Source organism: Adiantum capillus-veneris, chromosome 14, assembly GCF_014529385.1.
Source record: "Adiantum capillus-veneris isolate H3 chromosome 14, ASM1452938v2, whole genome shotgun sequence".
NCBI lineage: Eukaryota > Viridiplantae > Streptophyta > Polypodiopsida > Polypodiales > Pteridaceae > Adiantum > Adiantum capillus-veneris.
Window position 1 is genome coordinate 70,875,843 of NC_140944.1, and position 22,686 is coordinate 70,898,528.

General features: G+C 43.2%; 1 protein-coding gene across 2 annotated transcripts; it reads left to right on the plus strand.

Moving 5' to 3' along the window:
• The first annotated feature begins 2,829 nt into the window (after positions 1 to 2,829).
• On the plus strand, positions 2,830 to 21,194 carry LOC147442593 (uncharacterized). 2 transcript variants are annotated; one of them, XM_086528731.1, is made up of 12 exons: positions 2,830 to 3,086; positions 3,288 to 3,553; positions 4,118 to 4,297; positions 4,374 to 4,497; positions 4,595 to 4,640; positions 4,770 to 4,813; positions 4,909 to 4,952; positions 5,125 to 5,277; positions 5,356 to 7,702; positions 18,797 to 20,396; positions 20,476 to 20,523; positions 20,893 to 21,194. In XM_086528731.1, the coding sequence occupies exons 2-12, from the start codon at positions 3,495 to 3,497 to the stop codon at positions 20,946 to 20,948; spliced, it is 4,701 nt and encodes a 1,566-aa protein (XP_086384857.1). In that variant the 5' UTR covers positions 2,830 to 3,086; positions 3,288 to 3,494; the 3' UTR covers positions 20,949 to 21,194. The 2 variants fall into 2 exon arrangements, with proteins under 2 accessions (XP_086384857.1, XP_086384856.1); XM_086528730.1 differs by having other exon boundaries at positions 2,830 to 3,553.
• The last annotated feature ends 1,492 nt before the right edge of the window (positions 21,195 to 22,686 follow it).

A 22,686-nucleotide genomic window follows, 5' to 3' on the forward strand; every position in this document is an offset into this window, starting at 1 on the left:
ACGTAATGTTGAGGCATTGTGGAAATGCCTCTCCATGTATGCACATTATGTCCCTTGCAAATTTAAGAGTCTAAGAATCATACCCTATGTGAGTGCTCAGTTTATCATCACATCTATGTGAATACCAATTGTTTAAATTTAAATGCCAAACCCTAGGTGTCCTCAATTCATTTTAATTGACGATTTCTTTGAATGTGGATGACAACAGGTTACAAACCTTAGTAATAAATGTGAAATATAGTATGGGAAAGGAATGGACTTAAGGATGTGGAACGTCATGTATGTGAAAGAGATGAAAGGTGAAAAGGTATTCAATGATATATAAAGTCAAGCAGTGTAGAGGACACAAAATGAGGAGTCTCGTTAGCTTATAAACTAGTATGTAACCAGTGCATTGGCATGGCCATGAAGAAGGTACACCTCAATCGTGGCAAACTTCCTTCATGCATTCCACCATGATAGTTAAATACATGTGATTCTCTTGTAAGCTTTTGGAACTCTTTGATAGAGTTGTCGTGCATCACATATGGGAGTTTTATCAAACATCGAGTGAACTTTTTCGAGCAAACAAAATACCGAGCGAGCCATACATCTCATCAAAGAAAAGATTGATTAGAAAACGTGACTCGTCCACTTATTTACAAAAGGAAGATGGTGTATATAACACAATTTTAATTTATGCTCATATTGCCATTGAAGAGATAATGCAAGACTATGACATGAAACCCAATTATCAAGTTTGATTTGGGGAGAATAGAGACTGTACTAACTAATGTGCATGTTGACATTGAAGAGATTCTCTTGCATAATAACTTATAATCCATCTTCTTCTGGTGATGGGGACATGGGCCCCTCCCTTTCAACTAGCGATATCTTAACGAGTCCTCGTTTGTCCGGGGTTGGCCTCCCCTGTTCTGCTAGTTTTGATATAATGGGATGATATTGTGTCTGTCTGGAAGCCATGGTTGGTTGTGAGCATGGCTAGCTCTATAAACTTTGTTGGAGTTAATACATTTAACACTCACAATTTGTGAGTTTTGCAATAAATAAATAAATATTTTACTTCAAGTTTTAGTAGAATTTAAACTAACAATAGGAAATTACATATTCTATGAATACACTTTGTTATGATACTTAATGAAAGAACTCTGAATGTGATCTAAAACCTCGGAAGGTATTCTGTGTAAAATTATAGAGTCTTCATTATCATAATACTAGAAATGTTGATAATTTTGATCCATTATCCCATTTGAAATGTTCATAAATCCTAGAAACGATCTTTGCATTGAGATGTCCCAAAACCCTTCAAAGTAAATATCTATATGCTTTATTATGAAGTATGAAGCTTCAAAAACGCTTTGCACCAATCTCATAGCCGTTAGAATTTGACAATTTTGACACGTTGCATCTGGAACGCTCAAAAATCGTAGGAACCACTGTCCATATGTCTCATTCTGACACTTGAAGACGATATCTCAAACGAAAAAGATTCTGAAACTATTCGAAAGGACCCCACGTTGACGCAGTATCCTTTTGAGCACTTTTAAGATATAATTTCACAATTTTTGCCACATGGTTGCGTTCGAAACGGCCCAAAAGCCTAGAAACAACTATCTATATGCAATTCTCCACTAGTAGCAACCCCTCCCCAATGCGGACCTCTGATTGTTGCAACCTTTAACCTTGTGCGCGCGTGCGCACACACACACACACACACACACACACACTAGCGTTCGATTTTTTGTCGACAGTTTGATGTTCACACATTGGACAGAAGTAGCGGTAGTTTTGACGTGCTCAAACGGTTACGCATGTGATGCGTTACTGTGAATGCATCGATGAGCGCTTGAATTCTTGTTGGCGGCCTTTCGAGTGATAACTCTGCATTTTTTTTGTTTTTTTTTTTTTGGGGGGGGGTCCCTGAAGAAGTTGGGGCAAGGTGGAAGGTTTTGACTCCAATAGCGACAAGCCCTTCATATTTTTCTTCCTTCCATCGCTCCAACTGAACCCACCCATAGTTGCAATGTGCCGCATAACTCTCTCAGATGCAAGCACACAGTAAAGGCAAGATTGGACGAGGTGGAAGTCCAGGGCCTTGTCACTATATGGCACGGCTTTGGGCCAGAGGGGATCTAGGGCCCAAATTTGGAGCGCGAGGCGGCTTTAATCTCTGCCGTCGGATCACAAAGTGAACTAGTGAACTAGGGATGGGTGAACTAGGGGTGAACTAGGGGCGTGTAAGCTAGGGGTGGGTGAACTGGGGGTGAACTAGGGGCGCCTAAACTAAGGTATGATCATGTGCCATGCCAACATGGACAGCGACGTGCGTTAGCGTGGTGGTAGGGCATTTTTGAGGCAACTGAGACGTCCCAGGTTCGACCCACACCCCGCGAGGCGGATGAACTAGGAGTGAACTTGGGGCGCCATTTTTGCCCCGAATTCATCCCTAGTTCACCCCCAAGTTCACTGCGTGATTCGACGGCCAAGATTAAAACCGCCTCGCGCCCCCAAATTCTAAATCCCCCCTGGCCAGAGCCGTGCCATATGGTGACGAGGAGTCCAAGGTGCTTCTACAAGTAGAAAAACTTGACCACCCATGAACCGCGAACAGAAGCTCAAATACGTCTCCTTGGGACTTGTTCCCCGGGGCTGACAAAATATCTGGATTGTTGGCCTGGGGGACTCGGGAGTTATTAAAGGGAAGGGGGCGCACTGCGTAATTACGTATGATTGCCGAATGGCCATTCTTTCAAAGTGTCCGTTTATTACTTGAGATAAAGCGCGTTCCTTCACATGCAAAAAGCAGCCCGTTACCCGCATTTCTAACTTATCCTGTCTGCGCGCGCACACACACAATGTTAACACACCTCTCTCTCTCTCTCTCTCTCTCTCTCTCTCTCTCCAGGAGCTCGGAAATTCACCCCCTCAGCACCAACAGCTATGTCGTAGCTAGCTTACACTTTCATCAGTAATTGTTGCAGAAAGCAGAAAGGGAAAAGCAGCCATATTCCCCTCTGCCTGCGCGTTTTGCTTTGCGTTGATCCAAGGCCTTCTGCGCCCTTTACCCTCTCCATACGTTGTCCACAGTAACGCTTTCCGTCCTCTTTGACTACACACAACTTTGCACTCGGTGTGTTTGTTGTGTGTGTGTGTGTGTGTGTGTGTAGGCGTTCATCCCCTAAACACCTCCCATGCAATGCAGATCGAGATAGCTAGCTAATGTCTCTGCTTTCTTCCATATCTCAATTTAGAGAGCTTACCACCATCATATCCGTCTTTTCAAACAGCTGCGGACCTGCTGAAAGGAAACTTTCCCATTTGGTCTGCGGGAAGGCCGTACGCAGCAATTTAACAGCAACGCGCAGTTTTTATGCAGAGTAAATGAAACTGCTCAAGTTTGGTAACTGCATTGTAATGTAACATTAGAGTTCTAGCAAAGGAGGTTTTGTAGCGCACCTTCTCTGCGGGCAAGCAGCCACCTGCAGTCCTCCAAAATGAGGCCTGACACGCAGCTTGATTACGCTGTTTTTCAGCTCAATCCCACGCGGACAAGGTACACACTTTCTATTTCTGCTCATTGCCTAATATGCATTGTACACGCACAAATCATACGCTTTCTGATGTAATCTTCCTATGTTCACTAATCATCCCTTTTAACCGTGGAATCCTCAAGTTTAATCCCGTGCTCTGAAATGGCTCGAATGTGTGTGCTTCAGTTTCTACTCGTCCGATTTATACATTGTGTTTTGGATTGTCGTTTGGGAAGTATTCAACTGGATTTTACATTGATATTGTTCATGGGTTGGTATGACCCTTGATTTGACATCTGGAGCTTGTCCCAGTTGCATCTATACTGGCACCTGATTAGAGACAAGATATATATACAGATTCAAAATTTCTGCCTGAGTGGTTTTTCTCGTAGCTGTGCCATCATTTATGTTTGTAGAGGTAAAAATACCCTTGAAGGCTTATATTGCTGATAGGGTACCCAAGTCCATGTATACGATGCAGATCAACTGTCAAATTATCACTATAGGTTATGGAACCTGCCCATAACATCACTCGCAGATGCTCCAAAATATATTCAAGTCCAATTGCTTAACAACTGTGCCTGCAGGTGTGAGCTCCATATTTCTGCTCAGGGGATGACATACAAGCTAGCTGCAGGGCTGCTGCAGCCTTTTGTAGCTCATTTGAAAGCAGCAGAAGAGCAAGTAGCTGGAGGAGGCTATTCGGTCCGCCTGGAACCACCAGACCCTGGTTGTGCAGGCTGGTTTACAAAGGGCACCATGGAAAGGTGCACAGTCTACTTTTTGATCAGCTACAAAGTACTTCGTTAGGCTCTACATCATATCACTTGTCATGTGTACCAGGTTTGTCAGGTTTGTAAGCACTCCAGAAGTACTAGAACGAGTCAGTAATATTGAGATGGAGCTGCTTGAAATTGAGAAAAACATACGTTTGCAGTCAGGAGATGCATCTGAGGATACTCAATATGTAACAAGCAACTATTTGATTTTTTATCATTTGGTCGTGATCAAGTTTTTGTCTGTCCGACCATCTAACTTTGCTGCATCTTTTTGATGTCTTTTAGGCAGAGGAACTACTCTCCAAGTTGGCTCATTCTGTTGATGTCCCAGGTGTGTTCATTGAATTTTTGTGTTGGAATGTTGATGCCATGCATCTTATTTCTGGGGTCTTTGAACGTGTTTTCTCTCTCCCCCCCACAGTTCGTTCTCCTCACAAATCAGTTTTTTGATGACATGCAGGAGGGATGCCTTGTGCTCCTGAGCATCCGGAGAAACCTGCCAAGGTGTCTCCTAAGTTGCTATTATGCTCAATTCACAAGATCATTACTTGACATGTTTCTTTTAATGATGATGCTAATGATGGTGTTAACCTATTCAGGAGTCTTTTGAGAGTGCTAATGTGGAGATGGAGAACACCACAAAGTATGTTTTCTTTTTGTACGGCCATATATGCATATCCTGTGTTTATGTGCTTGAATCTGAGCGCATTTAAAGAGTCTGTCTGCTCATATCAGCTTTTGCAATCTAGGGTCAAGGATTGACCGCAGGATGTGTTCTGTTCTGAAGCAAGTGAGTTTCTCTTTTCCATTTACAGGCAACGATTATTGAGAGCTTTGGATGCACGGCACATGATGCTGGAGAAGGAGTTAGGAGTGGCACTTGCTCGGGCCATTGCAGCTGGTTTTACTATTGAGCACATCAAAGATTTGATACTATTTGCTGAAACATTTGGCGCCAAGCGTTTGTGGTATGCACCAAGCTGTCGTTGTTTGTCAGGTTGTTAGGGATAAAGCATGACATTGTGGTAATGACTTTTGAATTACAGGGGAGCTTGCTCAAATTTTATGTCACTGTGTCAAACAAGGCAACGATCTGGAGTGTGGCAAGATGATCTCAAACTGTCTGCAGCTGAAGTTGCCCAGGCTGAAACAGCCTTCGGTGGCAATGTGGTGCATCAAATGGGCTTTAGAGAGAACTTAGATTTACAAGGTAGGGGTTCAAGGCAGGATGATTTGCGGCGAGCAAGTCTTCCTAGTGACGGGAGGGCAATACTGGGTGACAGTGGTTTGGAAAAGCTGACTAGGCGAGGTTCACTGGATGAGCTTACAGGAGAATTTTTACAGGTTGCAGCACGCATGAGGTCATCTGGCATGATGGGAGGTGCCAGTCTTGACTGGCCGAATAATTGGCAAGCACCTCATGGTGGAAACCGCTCAATTAGTGGGGAGATGCAGGTTGGGGTTGCTCGTTTGGGAGGCAACAATGATCTGCGAGATTCAGAATCAGCACATAAGCTAACAAGAGGACACCAAATTATGGCACCATGGAGGGGGCAACCACAGAACCATCCCATACATAATGTACATCCGCTGATGCATGGACCCATGCATCCATCCATACCTGCACCGTTCGGATTTCCAGGACTTTCGGTACCTGGTTACTCCTATCCTCCATATCCTGGGAATCCATACATGGGTCATGCATATGCAGAAACCAATGGTTGGCAGTTTCCTTCACCTGTGGCTCCACCTTTCTGGCCACACCCAATGTTCAATAACACTGCTGTGTCACTGGCAAATGAACAAGGAGAGGTAGCACTTCCAACAACTGAGAAGCATGATGCTAGTCACAATACACTTAATAGTAATGAGGTTCATGAAGAGCTAACTCCCCCTCCGCAAAAGTCAACCAGGGAGCTATCTAATACGGATGGAGAGCACCCTAGTTCCACACAAGAGTTAGCTAGGGAGCTATCTAATATGGTTGAGTCCCATGAAAAGTCCCCTAGTTCCACCCAAAACCCAGCTAATGATCAATTACCAGATAATGAGCTTCATGGAGAGAGACCTGGTTCTACTCAACTGCCAGCTGGTGGTCTTTCTGTTAACGAGCCACCTGCTTTCAAAGAAGAGCCAACCAGTAAGCTTCATGTTGAGTCTACTAAAAAACCAGCCAGTGATCTTTCAGTTAATGAAGAGACTGTGGTTACTCAACAGCACCTACCTAACAAGAATGAACGAGAGGAAGAGAGTACCAATGATTCTCTTGACAATGGGGATGGGGAGCCTTATGCAGAAAGGACAAGGCGACTGCCTATAAGAGCATCATCACCAAGCAGAAGGTCGGCCTCACCATTAAGAAAAGTTCAGTTTGGACGTTCAGGCTCTAGAAGGGCTATCCGCAATGTTAATTATGTAGCTCAGACCATACCAGAAAAGATAGAGGGAGAACACAATGACAGGGAGCTGTCATCAGAAAGTTGGAGTGAGGATAATGATGATGGCAAAAAGGATGAAGAGCCCAAGGAACAGCCTGTAAGAGCAAGGGTGCAAGATGTGATTGGGCTATTTGAGAGAAGAAAAGATGTTGGGGATACAAAACTAAAGCCATTGAGAAAAGAAATTGGGAGAAGTCAGTCAAACAACTCTGTGCTTAAACGATGGACTGATTCAGGGGCTCTCAAGAAAGAGACTAGTGAAACGGAGGGATCTAGAGCTAATAATCGCATACGAGCTTCAGTTGCCTCTGCTGATGATGTGAGTGAAAAAGGATCTAACCAGCACATTTCAGAAAGAAAAGAAGAGAGAACTAGCATTTTACAGGGAGAAAATGCAGTGCTTGTTATTGCTAGCAATATAGAGAGTTGCCCTGGACAGCAGGCATTCCACGAACAAGCTGGTGCAAAAGTGTCCAGGAAGAATCTTGCAAATCCAGAGTCAGGGGTGCCTAATAATGTCGAAGCTGTTGGTGGTAATTCTAGTTTGGCTCAAAGAGAGCTAAGTTCTGAGCCCGATGTACATGTGGTCCCAGAAAGTAGTAAGGAGTTGGCAGGCAAATCTTGTAACATGGGCATGCACAATGATGCACAAGTGTTAGGGGCTGATATAGGGGACGATATCCAATGTAGCCAGGAGGAGACTGATGTACATGAAAGTTTGAATGATGGGCAAGAGGGTGAAGATGAGAATTTGGAAGTAGATCCTGAAGCAGCACATTCAAAGAAAGCATCTGCACGTGATGCCAAGGCCAAAGCAATGCAAGAACTGCTTGAAAGGAGGAAGGCAGCATCAGGAAATCGATCTGGAAAGTCAAACCCACTGGTAGAGGCTCAATTAAGGGCAGAAAAGCTACGAGCTTACAAAGTTGGCCTGCAAAAGAGCAAGCAGGAAAAGGTGGGTGTTCTCCTTCATGCTATGTTCTCTTTTTCTGAATGCAGTTGGTCTAAGCATGTGACTGGGCTTTGTGTGGTCATTTGTGTTCATATTGTGTGTATGTGCATGTTGAACATTGATTGGGCATTGCTTACAATGAGATCTCTATATCACATGCTTTAGACATAGGATGTTCTCCATCATTTGATCTCTCAATAGTTTTTTGGCTTTGTACACCCTGAGCCATTGTTCCTATGTCTCTGATGAACACAGAAGTGTATCCTTTCAGAGGTCTGCAGTTGGTGATTAGAATCATGTTTCATGTGATAGTCCATCTGCACTGTTGTAAGCTTGCATGCTTATTAATGCAATGACTACTGCCCAACAATGAGGAAATTGTATGGCTTTGTTGGTTCACCAAGCTAGGTTATCTAGCAGCCTACACATCCCTGTGCATGAACTTTTTGTTAGATTTCTCAGCCAGAAGATATATTGAAAGCTAGAGAGCTATGACAGAGAGAAAGAAAGAAAGATTCTCTTAGGGTCCTTTGGAGGCCAAAGCTGACCTATAGGACAAATCAGCCACATCATCATTGATATAATCCACTTCGGGCAGCGTGCCATAAAGGTACATTAAACAAAAATAAAATTGAACTTTGAAAAGATCTTCACCGTTTACATGGTGTGTATATGTATATAGCGTGTTTTTGGTGTTGGTGGTGGGTTCTTGAATTTCTTGATGATTGCCTTTCTTCCTTTGTAGACTACTGCCCACTTCCCACTCTCCCTTGCTTCTTTAACTTTGGCTAGCTTATGTCACAAAGGGATGATGTGGCATTGCCTAGACCTAATCGGAGAAATGAAATGAAATGAAATTTTATATTAACACCTTCAAAAGGCCAAAATGACCTATGAGACCAATAAGTTCCATCGCGGTGAATTTGAAACAATGTTTGAGTACCAAAAAGTACCAAAAATAAAAGGTACTGAAAAAAGGGGTACTATAGAATCCTAAACTGCTAGATGCGAACTAAGCAGCTAGCTGGAATTGTGTAGGATATGAGTAGGGGGGTGAGAGTAGTGAATGAGGGCTAATACAACACAATGTGGGTGTATCCTCAAATAGAGCTATTCACAGGAGATCCATCATCGGTCGCTTGTGGATCTCATCAATCTTCTCCATGGTCAATAGTTTGACTGAGCGTCGTGCATGTCGGGTCCAAATGCTCTGATGTAGCCTCTGTCAATACTGTGTAGTTCTTCGCAGTCGTGGGCGTCTAGATCTCCCTAGCTCGGTCGCTCGATTGATCAGTGTGCATTTGGTGTGATGGTAGTTGCTCCTCCGGTTGCCCAGTTTTCGCTCTAAAGAAGTCCGTGATCCGTCTCTGAGACTGGTTAGCCCCTCCTCTCATCAGGCTCTCTCTATGTTTGCACAGCTCGAGCAAAAACAATTCCAGACATCTCTGGTCCTCTCATACCTCATGACTCTAGAGAGTGGTCTAAAGCCCTCTCTGAATAGGTAGTGAAAGCGGCCTCGTATCTCACAGTAATTTGGGAAGTGGCATGTGCAGTGCAACTCTGTCACAGGCTCCATGTGACATAGGGGACATGTCCTGGCCTCTGCTGGTATTCCGCTATATCTAACAGTCTCGACCCGAAGTTGGTGTGAAGATGTGCATATCTGGCCAACAGTTGAGAAGATGCTCTCTATAGAAAGCCATCTTCGTGCCTAGCTCCTATGCCGGCTGTATCGAGGTCCTCTTGGTATCTAGCTGAGTCAGGTCCTGGTGGATGAGCCTGGTGATCTCGGATTGTGTAAGAGTTAGAGACGATGCATCCACTGGAAGGGAGGCAATTTGTACCTAAAACCATGATGTCATCTCCCCATACCAGCATGCTGTATCTCCTTGCATAGCTAACTGTCGAGAGGACTCAAGTGCTAGGCGGGCGTATCTATCTTTGGGGAGGTCCCATAAGCTGTTTATAAAGGAGACTGATCTGGTGAGGGCCTCAATCACGAGAGAGAGAGAGATTGAGAGAGAGAGAGATTGAGAGATTTTTACGTCTATTAGAGGCTGAAGTCAAGCCCATGAGAAAAATCGAGTATATATGTGTGTATCATCCATTTATCAGGAAAGGGCAACAGTACAAAGTAACAAAATGTGGTCCATAGCCGCTATGGTAAGGGGGGAGGGGGTGATCCATGGGAGGCTAGGATACAAGAGACATGCTATATGAGGGGGGGGGGAGGGGTGGAGCTCTATCTCTAGGGGTATGGATGCTCATCTATATGCTCAGGGAAGTATAATCATAAAGTGCATCAATCTGACTAGCTTCATCCTATGTCAAACTTGGGGTGTAAGATGTGGTACATGGGTGAGTGTGGTGTAAGGGGGAGCTACGCGTATGATCGCGGCTGGGTCAGCTAGCATCATAACAAATCTCTTTTGCCACTTGAGCTGTCGAGATGCTTGTCGCGGATACGAACATCTAGTTCATTTTGAAAGCTTCTAGAAATAAAGAATCTAGAAGGTTCTAGAAAAACCTAGAAGAATCTAGAAGGCTCTAGAAGCACCTAGAATCTAGAAGGTTTTCTATAAGCATCTAGAATGTAGAAAGGTCTAGAAAGATCTAGGAGCTTGAAGAACCTAGAATGTTCTAGAAGGTAGAACCTAGAAGGTTCTTAACCTTCTTAGGCTTTAGTATAAAAAGACGCCTTAGCCTCAGTCTTGTCAACACCGGTTGTACCTTGGAGTACTCTGAGTAACGCCCTCCCGAAAAGCGTTGTCAAACTTTAAAGCATGCCTACCCTCCTTAAAATCCTTGGCCTTCTTGCCCTTTTTGTCTCGCGTTCAATTCTTGTTCTTTGAGTTTTGTTTAGTTCTTTGAGTTTCTCTCGCATATGTTGCATTAGATCTTTGGCTTAGGGTGTCCAAGTCTATTTCAGGACATAATTTTATCCCTAGGTTCTATCATATAACCCATAATAAGGTTGTCATTTTTCTTATCCTTGCAATTTTGCAAGCAGGATCTTAATCATATCTAAATAGACAGTCTTGGGTACGGTATTATCGAAAAAGAGAGTGCCATAATGATCCTCGTAAAATAAGAATGGTCAGCACCTTGAACTCTTAGTCTCGACATGTGGAATATGTCTCATATAATGATGTCGATACCTCGACCATCCATGTCGATCTCCTTGCCAAAAAGAAATTAGTTTATGCATGGCTAAACTGAACTCCATGAGTTCCGAGTCCATACCATCCATCCTTGTGACATATAACAAGTGCCATAAATTTAAGTCTCTACCCTTTCAGTCACGGGATTTTCATAATCCAATCTTGTCCAAAAATGAATATCCGATGTGATGAAATCTCCACAAGGAAATTGTTAGCAGGTTATATCGGGATGAGTGTACGTGCACTCCCTTATTCCATAGAGAGTTTACTAGGAGTGTAACATGAATAATACATACACATAGTCAGTCTTATAGTACCACCATAAGATCTATGTCTGTAGGTCGAGTCATTGTAACAGCTTAGGAACTCTTGCCCAAGACCCTTGTCCTTCCTTGTCCAAGGTGTTGTGATATCCTAGGACCCTTGTCCTTAGCATAAATCACCATATAACGTTGCATGTATTTGATAGAGTATAACAATGGAATGCTTAATTAAAAAAATGATAAGGAATAGGCAATGCCATCTAAGTGGATCACTGTGGTTCATAATCATGCTCATCACTGACCAAGAAGAAAGGACTTCATGTGTTGCGTGAATATAAAAATGATAAGATTCAATCGTCCATAGAGGCAATATAAATGCCTATAAGAAAATATCTATGTGCCAAACATAATAGAAAATATATATAGCGCAAAATAAATACCAATTATAAATTTGTTGTGCATCCTTAAGCAGAATATCTTAAGCGCATACAGTCATAAGATGAAAGACCTATGTACTTATGCATCGTTCTTCATACCTTGTAGTGCTTAATTAGAATCGACCTTATCGAGCATCAAAAAATCAACTGTTGAGCATGAAATTATTGAAATTGAACCTATCCAATTACTCCAATGCATTTAATTTCAAAAAATGTATCATAATTCGATTGATGATGTCCTTGACAAAGTATCGTGCGTTGTAGTAGAAGCGCAAAAGAAACCCCTTTCTTGTGTGGAGTTATGTCCACCAGATGTAACAGTGGGGAAGACTTGTAAATGCAATTTGAATGCTTTGTAGTAGCTATAGAGTTTGCATGCACTATAGGTACCACCGATGTGTCATGCCTTGCATCCAGTTTTTGCAGATGTGGTAGCATCGGAAGACCTTGTAGATGCAATTCGTAATGCTTTTTAGTAGCTACAGAGTTTGCATACACTACAAGTACCACCGTCTGCTTGCAAAGTAATTGATTACTTTACCCGTTTTTGCGAATTATGACCCCCTTTCGACACGTTGTGTGTCAACCTCAAGGTTTAATCGATGTTGTCCATCAACAGATCGTCAATATCCTCGTTTAAAATCGCTTTCCAAAATGCCTTGTACGATTAGACACTTTTCCATCTTGAAAACATAATCAAAATTGACCTTGTTGAGGAGGAAGACACCACTTTGTCGGAATCAAGCCCTTGCATAATCATGGTCGCTCACTTGTCTTGTATGCCTTGCATGCGAGTTGTTCACGTGTCTTGTATGCCTTGCATATGAGGCAATTGCGTACATGCATCAGCTATCATTGAGCAGCTGATAAGAAATTGGAAAACTTCACCTTATTCACCTTCATCCGTTGCATGCGATGAAAGCGCCATAAATAAAACCTCGCCTTGGGTGAAAAAGAACAGCCTTGAAGATTTGAAGTCGGCCTGTACAAAAGCACCAGAGCTTTGCACGTGGCTTTTTATGGCCCTTGGACGGCCATACTTCTGATTGCTTCACATGGTGTAACTTGTAAGCTTCATTTCATGACTTTAGCTTAGCTCCTTTTTCCATCGATTTGCTCCTTTGCATGGCTGCGCATGGCCTTTCTCGGCTTGCATGGCTTTTTACGCCCTTTGCACCGTCTTTCCTCAGTCTTGCTCCAAGTTTAGAGCTGTGCTTCTTATGCGGGCGGCCCCTTCGGGTGGCCCTAGGCCCCCCTTTGGGCACCCTACCTCAAAAGCCATGTGAAAGGGAAGCTCCCATCCATGGTGGGCAGCAACAAAGAACCAAAGGAGAGAGAAGGATTCAAAGCGGCCCGTGAGGGCATCAGATGACACCTCTGCAGTGATGAAACCTCCTTGCACGCTTGAGGTGGCCCCTTTGAGCCCGTTTGAGACCAAATTCATATAGGTCAATTGTGATTTTGCCTTGTGTGGTTGCCCCCTTTCCCACGGTTCTCCTCCTCCATGGTTCCTCCTTCCTCTGTAGAAGCTATGATTCCCATGAGCTCTCTCTGCTCCTCTTCCTCCTCTAACACCCTCGGAAGTGTTACAGGCTTGGACACTCCAAGCGAGAAATCAATAGCATCACATGATCAAAAACTACAAAATCACTGAACTTGAATAGAGAGAGAGAAAAGGAGAGTTGAAACGGAACGATGGAGTTCCATCCCTAGATGCATTTGGCCCCAAAGATTGGCTCCCCTTTCGGTATTTCTTTATTATTGCTTTGCAAAGGTACAAATCTTCAAGGGTCCAACTCTCTCCGAGACTCTGCGTCAAGCCCTCTCTGAACGGTGGCCCTCTAGGCACTTATAAACTTACAAGGGATGCCCAAAAGCATCTGATCCAAAAGCACTCACACCCAATAGCATCTGCTTTCAAAAACCCTGCCAAAATCTGCCAACGCAAAACGCGAAAATCTGTGCAGCCTGCCACGTCAACATTTCAGTGCAATTTATGGAAATTAGGAGCAAAGTTCAAGCTTTTGAGTTTTTGGGTTTAGGCCCTGGCTAGTGCTCCATAAGTTTGTAGGGGCTAGGGCTTTTAATCCCTAACCTTAGCAAAATTCAATCCAATTCTCTAGTAGACTCCGCCTTCATGCATACATGCTAATGACCATCATTACCAGATAGCACATTCTATAGCATGCATTGCATCATACAATGCCACAATCATATTTCTATCGAGTCATCTCGTCCTTATTAGAACTCTTGATATTTTGGTGTAGCAATATTAGCCATCACACCCAGATACTGATCTCGCAAGGGTGTCTAGATGTACTAAGACCACATATGCTCATCCAAATTGGAACTATTGCTATGTAAGTGACACAAATGCACATATGTAGTCACCAAAATAAAGACATCTAGATACAACCAAACGCTCACAGACCGTAGCTTGTGTTGTTCAGAGGGTTCCACGTACAACTAAATGATGCCTAGACCGTAGCTTGCCCCATCTAGAGGGTCAAGTACAACAACGATTCCCAGACCGCAGGCGGCGTCGTTCGGAGTCTTCCATTTACAACTAAATGTCCCCATCTTAAATGCTTGTAAATCGATCTTCCTCCATCTTGCTACTTGTTGTCTGCAAACAAATAATAAGAGCATCCAAAACATAATTTTGACTTTATGAGGACAAGTGGAAGAAGAATGTCCTGTCTCAAAACATTCAAAATACATGCCTTGTTTCGTTGCCTCTGAGTGAGTTGCGGTTGTAGCGGTGGACTCCACGTATCTCTAGAAGTGGGGTCATTCTTGTGAGTATTATTGTGAGCGACAAGAGCTTGGACTGTTTCAGGTGCAAAGACAAGTCACAAGTTTCCCCTTCATAAGTTTACAATTGATGGGTGTATGGTCCATAAGCTCTTGTATGGTGCTCACTTGCTTTGAAAGACATTACTTTGGAGTGGAGAAGGTAATCCAATGGTAAAACGCTTGGGAAATTCTGGATTATTCTGCGTAATTCCGAGTGAATAGATGTCGAAGCTTTGAAGAAACTGTAAAGCTTTCTTTGGATCTTTGACTCCCGAAAAAGTGATCAATTCAACCGTAGAACCTCATCCTTCAAATCCTTTGGTTGAGGCCCAAGGGAGAGCAGGCATTGGTGGATAATACAAGAGGGTCTGGGGTTTTTTTAGATTAATAGTTGCAGGGATCTTATTCCACAGGATCTTGCTCTGGAGGCTTTATCTTCGTCGGCAGAAGTAGCACTTGTCCTCCTAGATCCTGATAAGGCTCCTGGGAGTATTGCCTTAAGGCTTAGTCACATGCAGGTCGGCTAGAGATGACATTCCTCTAGGTGTGTGTTGATGGCACAGTACAAGGAGAAATTTCCACCTCTTACTCTTGATGAAAATGTACGTGGTAGGAGGAGATCTGAGAGATTGAGAACCATCAAATAGTCTTGGTATTTGATTGTACATTTTATGGATATTGGGACCACATCTTTCTGATGGTCCGCATATGTCGTACGTTTATCTTGAGGATTGTGACCCTGAGATTTACATTTTGATAGAAGATTGTTTTCTTGTTGATTGAGAGAGAAATGAAATGAAATGTTATATTAACGTCTTCAAGAGACCAAAAGTTACAATTGGTGAATTTGACAGTGTCTGAGTACAAAAAGTACAGAGAACTGAAAAACTGAAACCGAGACGAAATAGGTTGGGAGGGGTGTCACGATTGTGACTATGTTGCAGTATAACATCTACTACTAGTTGCAGATACGCGAAGTGCCATGCCAAGGAGGACCCCTGCGCTTGGATGGTCACACCCCTTCCCCAAGAGAAGTGCCTCTTCACCAAGAGAAGTGCCTCGCCAAAAGCCACACTCCTTCGACGATTGGTCACACCCCTTCGCTCTACGGGTGCGACTCTTTGCCCAATGGTTGCAGCTCTTCGCCGGAAGGACGTATTTACGTCTAAATTCGCGTCTCTTCACCATGAGACGTGTCTTTTCATTTGCGTCTCTTCGTCTCTTATATAAGGAGTCTATTGTACTCAGTTTTCAACAATCATTCAATCAATCAAACACACAGTCTTCTGAGTCTTGTTTCTGAGTTCAATTCAAGTTTCTTAAGTCTTAATCACGAGTTCAAGTACTTAATTGAGGATCAGTACCTAGAATCCTTACAGTGGTATCAGAGCAAATTTTTTCCGGGACCCGAAGGTTGTGAGCCTCTCACGCTCGCCGCTACCCTCTTTCCCCCTTCCCGGAGTTGCATGGAAGCAGAAGAAAGATGGAATTCCACTTCTTCGTTGATGGTATGAGGTAACATGAATTTATATGTTCCAATTACATAAATAACAGATGGAGACGCAGATGTGTGTGTGCGGCGTGCCACGTACCCGGTGATTTTCGGGGAAAATTTTGTACTGGGTTTTTGTGTTGGAGTCCGATTCGCGAACCTCTTCATTAGAATGTGTCCTTTCGAAGCTGAGCCATGTCCCTTCATGTGAACAGACACCACCCTTGGTTCGTGCCTCTTTACTCGTAGCCTTTTCACCCGGCACCTTTCACTCGCACCCCTTTGCTGCCCTTGCGCACTCTTTCCCTACTACTGGGCTGATTTCTGGAAACGCTGCATGCTGAAATTTCACTGGCTGCTGCCCCTTCACAGTGCGTACCCCATCCCCGGCAACAAGTCCCTTCGCGCACCCTCTCCCCATAGCGTTACACTGCTGGGTTGCAATTCCTTGGATTGCCTGGGCTGCGTGCACCTTTTCACGTCGCTGGCTGCCCCTTCGTCAAATCGCTGGAGTTTTTTTACGCATATAACCAGCCAGCGCAAGCCTTTTCTTTTATTAAAACCCCAAGGGGTGCCCAAACTGGCCGGTCACTCCCATTAATTAGAAGGGCCATTTGAATGTACCTGTTCAATTAAACCAGCCAGCGATTAAAAAAAAAAAAAACAATAGGTGTCTCAAAGCTAGCGTTTGCATAATTCTTACGCTGCCCCCCTTTTCCCATCCAGCGCTGGCTCCTTGCCTCTCTCCTGTGCGCATTCTGACCCACAACCATGGCAGACGATCACACTTAGGCACCTATTCGTATCTCTCATACATAGATGAAGTTCCGGAGGAGAGTTTGCTAGAGAACCCCCTTCCTCAAGGTTATTATTATTCTCGGCACTCCGTCGACGGACACAGAACGAGGAACAAATTCTGGAACCAATTCTTGAGCTGAAGTATATACCAATTCCAAGCCGAAATATATTGGTCGTGTGTTCATAGCGAGCTCCTAGTCCCGGATCACACATCTTTGTCGCCCGCTCCAGTGGAGACACCTCCCATCAACGAGGTCGAGATCTCTATGTCGACGTCCCAGAGAGAAGATGATCACCAAGCGCACATGTTTGCCCTTCTCAAAGCCCAAATGGAAGCTATGCAACAAACTTTCTCAGCAAGTCTTGCTTCCATCAACAATTGCTTGGACCAGATGCAAAGCTTTGAACCGACCAAATCGGAGGTTTTGCAGTCCAAATTTTCTCACCCAAAGCATGGTTTCTCAGAGACAACTAGACATAAAGTACCTTCATGCGAGCAACAAAAGTCTCAGCATGAATATTCTTGGAAATGCTATAGTTCTAAGCAACCAACTTCTTATCGGAATCATGAGCAACGAAAGCAGCAACATGAAGCTTCCAACGGATCATCAGCAATATCAAGATGGGCTTACTTAGTGGCACATATATCCGACCCTAGTCGAGTACTCGGTCGTGAATGCTGCGACGCTAGACAAGTTCCCCCTTGCGAGCCATGTCCTACATTTAAGTCTTTCTTATGTGATGGTGGTAAAGGCGAAGATTTGTTGATCCTTTCCTTGTGCAAGAGGATCCTTCAGAGGTCTAAGAGGCAACAGCTCCCTCGACCTTAACAGCCGCTGAGAAAGCTGAAGATTCAAAAGATTCCAGTTATTGTGTGACAACGGACAAGCACATAAACCCTTCTATGGCCGTGATCCAGGCAGAAAAAGTCACCTCATCACCGCTTTTGCAGAATACAGTCTTTGTCTCTAAACAGATACCAGATGCTATGGTGAATGATATTCTTCAAACTTGAAGACTCCAGTCCTTGCCTTCAATGGTGCAAAGGATAAAGCAGATGGAGACTATTGCAGTATGACTTCAGTCGCCGCAAATGGATCTTTGGACACAACTTGTTCCACAGATAATCCTTTACAGATGGATATACCTCCAAACACTACTATGTCTCTGTCTACAATATCCCTTCAAGAGAATTTTACTGTTCCATATAAACCAATGGAATACCTTACAGATTTTCAACCAGTGGTCATCACTCAACAGAAAGCTCAAGTCAGTTTACCATTAGTTACACTCGAAGCAGTTACAGATTCAATCTTTTATTGGACAAAGCTCGAAGTTACAAATGACTTTGACAAAGACACTCATCAAGTTGCAGATGTGATACTCATACTTTTGACAAAGATGAGACAAGTTACAGATATGATCAGTTTTCAGTTTGGAAAAATAGTTATGGTTAGTAACAGTGTCATGACATGGGACTTAACAGATAGAGCTTTGGATGCAAAAGCACAACAACAATACATTTCCTTCTCCCGGAGTTTCTTCAACTACTCTGGGTTTTATTTAAAGAGGGAGGGAATGTCACGATTGTGACTATGTTGCAGTATAACATCTACTCCTAGTTGCAGATACGCGAAGTGCCATGCCAAGGAGGACCCCTGCGCTTGGATGGTCACACCCCTTCGCCCAAGAGACGTGCCTCTTCGCCAAAAGCTACACTCCTTCGACGATTGGTCACACCCGTTCGCTCTACGGGTGCGACTCTTCGCCCAATGGTTGCAACTCTTTGCCGAAAGGATGTGTCTTTACGTCTAAAGTCGTGTCTCTTCACCATGAGACATGTCTTTTCATTTGTGTCTCTTCGTCTCCTATACAAAGAGCCTATTGTACTCGGTTTTCAACAGTCATTCAATCAATCAAACACAGAGTCTTCTGAGTCTTGTTTCTGAGTTCAATTCAAGTTTCTTAAGTCTTAATCATGAGTTTAAGTACTTAATTGAGGATTAGTACTTAGAATCCTTACAATGGGTGATGGGGTGAGGGATGATATAATGGGTTAGCTGATACAAAGCTGAAACAAAGATGGATCAAATGAGAGAGAGAGAGAGAGAGAGAGAGAGAGAGAGAGAGAGACGTGTGAATGTATGTAGGATGAAGAAGAAAAGAAAAGAATCGAGGATTTAAAAAGCCAAAGGAAGGAAAGGATCGCAGCTCGTGGTAGCCAACAAGGGGGCTCTTCTGCTCAATCGCCTATCACAAAGCAATCTCCTCAAACTCTGCCCCTTACAGGCAATAGGTCATCACCAACTACTATTTCTCACAAGCTTTCCAGCTCCAGTCCGCGAAATAACATCAATGTGTCTGGCTCTCTGTCACCTAGTTTGCCTAAATCAAAAGGAGCTGCTGGCAACAAACTTCCTAGGACACCTACAGGAACTCCAAAAGCAAATGAAAATGTATTAAGTCTGTCCGTGCCATCTCTCAGTGAATTGAAGAAGGAAAGTCCAAGAGCTACGCTGGCTGTTCGCTCGAGTACTGGCTCTCAACGCCTCTCTCAGCTGAGAAAAAATTTGAAAGATGCTGATCCTAATACTTCTCCAACCGCTAATGGTCATAGTGGGGAAAGGAGACGGTCATTGCCATTAGCAACAGTAAGGAAAGGCATCCCCCCAGCAACGGACAGCAAGAATGAAGGCTTGCCTGTGGTTAAAAAACCTAGCAAAGGCTCAATGGTTGCAAACAGACAACAGAAGAAGGCAGGCAATTCTCCAGCAAGTGTAAAGCCAAAGAAACCTGCCACAGAAGCTGTGGAAGCTACATCTTTCTCAGAGAAGGTTGATGCACCAAATGGTGTGGCTGTGGAAGTAACTCTGGAGCTGGCGACAGAAGCAAATGACAAGCAGGAATTTAATGCAGATGTTAATGAAGCCACTTTGGACAACTGTTCTTCCTTGCACGAAGTTGGGACAACTGAGGATGACCAAGGCTATGCTCAGATCAGAGCCCCTGCATCTAGTGAAACAGAAATTTTTTGCCCAACTGATGATTCCTCTTGCAATATAGATGGAGCATCAGGTGAGCCTTTGCTTATTGAGAGCTTGAAGGAAACGGAAGCTCCTATGGAGGTCGTGGAGTCTCATGCAGTTTCGATGGCTTGCATTGAGGGTGGTGAATGTATAGAAACAGTCAGTGACAAGAATGCAGAAGATAATCACTGTTCTCCCGTTGCTCATGCGTCACAAACGGATGAAAATCCCACAGCTTTGAAAGACATAGATGCTGGCAGAGAGGAAGTAAATGATTCATTTGTTGAGGAGCTTCCTAACAATGTAAATAAAGCTGAGGATGAGCTCGCCAGTAGTCCGGCGGCTGAAGAAGTATACAATCCTCCCCGGGCTCTTCCAAGTGACTCCCCCCTCCATACTCCCAGAAGCCTACCGCGTCTGCATGAAGCTATCCAGCAAGCACACTCTCCTGAGCTCATCCCAGGCATTAATAGATCACGAAAGACACGTGGTGTCGATGAGCCTGCCGGGTCTCTAAGGTCTTCCAAAGATCATGCCAAGGGATTCAAAAGACTACTACTTTTGGGTAGGAAAAGCAGTCGTAGCTCTGCCCCGAATGCTGCCGATTGGGTGTCAGTTTCAGTGGGGTCAGAGGGTGGTGAGGATGGAGAGGAGACTGCAGGGAACGCCAAAAAGGTGGGTGGTGGATCAGCTATAGGATGTACAGACAATGTCTCTCTTCAAGGTATGACAAGAGCTTCAAGCATGTAAGAGCATGTTGAATCTGTGTCTTTGAATCTTAACAAGGGAATTGTCTTTGACAGCTGATAAGGTGAGGGTTGAGAGCTATTCTGGAAACTCATCCAGCAAAGGTAAACATTGTCATACAAGCTTGAGAAATATTGAAGAGTTTAAGATGGCCTGTCAGAAGAAAAGTCATGTTTAATGAATAATCAATAGTACATTTCTAGAAGTGTGTGAATATGTGTGTGTGTGTGTGTGAGAGAGAGAGAGAGAGAGAGAGAGAGAGAGCCCTCAAGAAATGAGTGTAAAAGGTCATGGTTTTTTCAACCTCAAGATTTAGCATTTAAGATCAAACAATGATATGAAAGTATCTAGCTAAAACCATCATTTCCTTATCTCCAAAGGAAAAAAAACCAACAAAACATGCCTTTGCCACTGGGTGGTAGCACCTTTTAGGGCCATATTTAAGTAGTGCTTCTCACACTTTCTAGGTGCAGGTTCTAGGTCTTTCTTCTCACTTTCTACTTTCCGCGGAAAAGGTGATGGAAAATAGTGACAAGAACAACAGCAAGGTGAGGTCAACAAAGGCATGGCAGTGTCTCCACAATTTTGTTTGGATGGAGTTTATGTTGGGAAGGGAGTTATATCAACAGGGTTTGCCGCGGCTTTCCGTGGGTAACACTCTCTTGTGCAATTGTTTCTATTTGTTCAATGTACATTTGTAAGCAAGGTATAGAACAAGCCTAAGGGCTGTATATCAGTACTTAAGTGCTTAATAATTTGGCATTATTTCTCTCAAGATTATTTTTGCTAGAGAGCTGTTGGTAGTTTCATTTTTTGCGACTCTTGGACTATTTAATTGGAGTCCATGTCTTGGAATTATTTTATTAGTGCGTAACTTTGATCAATGTGGAGTTCTTCTTCCATGATTTGCCCTTGTAGACTTGAACACCATCTTTCCTTTACAATTGAATCAAAGATATATTTGATAAATTTGACTGAACTTGAGGGTGTTGCACTCGTATGCGTGATCCAGTGAGGAATATCAACAGCCCAACAATGGTGGAATACTTAAAAAAAATATATATATAACAAGAAATAGAAGCCCTAACATTTTAACAATGATTAAGGAGGAAACAAGAATATAGTACTGAGGTAAACATCGTTTTTGATTTCGTGATGGCATGAGTGGCATACATGGAGAGTAGTGATTATTTTCATTGGTACTCTTAATCTTGCAAAATATGTGTATAGTCAAGTAGGCTTCCTTGTGGGAAAATTGTTACAAAGAGTATTATCCTCCTTATTCTTTCTTTGAGGGTGGTTTTGTCCTTGCAAAAAACATGACAAAAACCAAGAGACCAAAGGTTAACTTATAATAGTAATTGGTTGATCATACTATTTAGGATTTCTCATGTTAATGCACATTATGCATGGCAAGTGAGCATATAAACATTCTTTCGATGGCTGTTCACTATCTTCCTTGTTAAAACATTCTAGGAGGGTGGCACTATTCTCCCTTGTTAAAAGCATTCTAGGAAAGAAGTACCCTTGCGTTACCGAGGGGGACTCCAAAGTGTTAGGGTTCGAGTTTGTGCTTATTGAAAATTTCAAGGAGGCTCAAAGTAGACTTAAGTCTTCAAACATCGAGGGCACTGTTTGTTGGTTGCTCCTATTGCTCAAATGTTTCTCTGCAACTAAAAAGTAGTGATAAAATGTGTGAGCTTAGAATAGGGCTTACAAAATAGTCTTATTAATTTGGTTAATAAAAAAGACTGACCATACTTGTTTTGTGTGATTTCTGATGTAAATCCTCGGCCTTCGTCGATAATATTTATAGGGTTTCATGGTTTTTTGTAGATGTGAGCATCATAGAGAGCACTAACCTTTTGCATCCAATCAATTCTTCGTGTCTCAGTTCATGTTTTTGCAAATCATGCAATTAGTGAGGCCTATAACATCTACTCATGAGGCATGCCTTCTGCTTGCATATTGACGAAAAGATTTGATCATATATTAGAAGGGTCTATGTTCATGATGTTGCAAACGGATAAGCATGTTTTCTAGGAACACATTCTTTTTGGACCCATTCAAGTTTTTACCAACCTTAACAATAAGAAAAACTACCACCAAAACACTTCCATTTTAAAGAAGCATTCAAATGTAGCAACCGTAGCCTTATAAACCACAATCTCTCGATTCCCAAAAAGTATTTCGGCTCACCCAAATCTATCATGTCAAAGCACACTTAATCACTCTTTACATGACTCCCCTTAATATCATAATCACAT

What these genes read in the sequence shown, in the direction of transcription:
- LOC147442593 (XM_086528730.1), top strand. Translation starts at nt 3,495, where the DNA reads ATGAGGCCTGACACGCAGCTTGATTACGCTGTTTTTCAGCTCAATCCC. An exon ending in TCATTCTGTTGATGTCCCAG is followed by an intron (nt 4,641 to 4,769) that starts GTGTGTTCATTG and finishes GATGACATGCAG; the next exon opens with GAGGGATGCCTTGTGCTCCT. An exon ending in GAGATGGAGAACACCACAAA is followed by an intron (nt 4,953 to 5,124) that starts GTATGTTTTCTT and finishes TTCCATTTACAG; the next exon opens with GCAACGATTATTGAGAGCTT.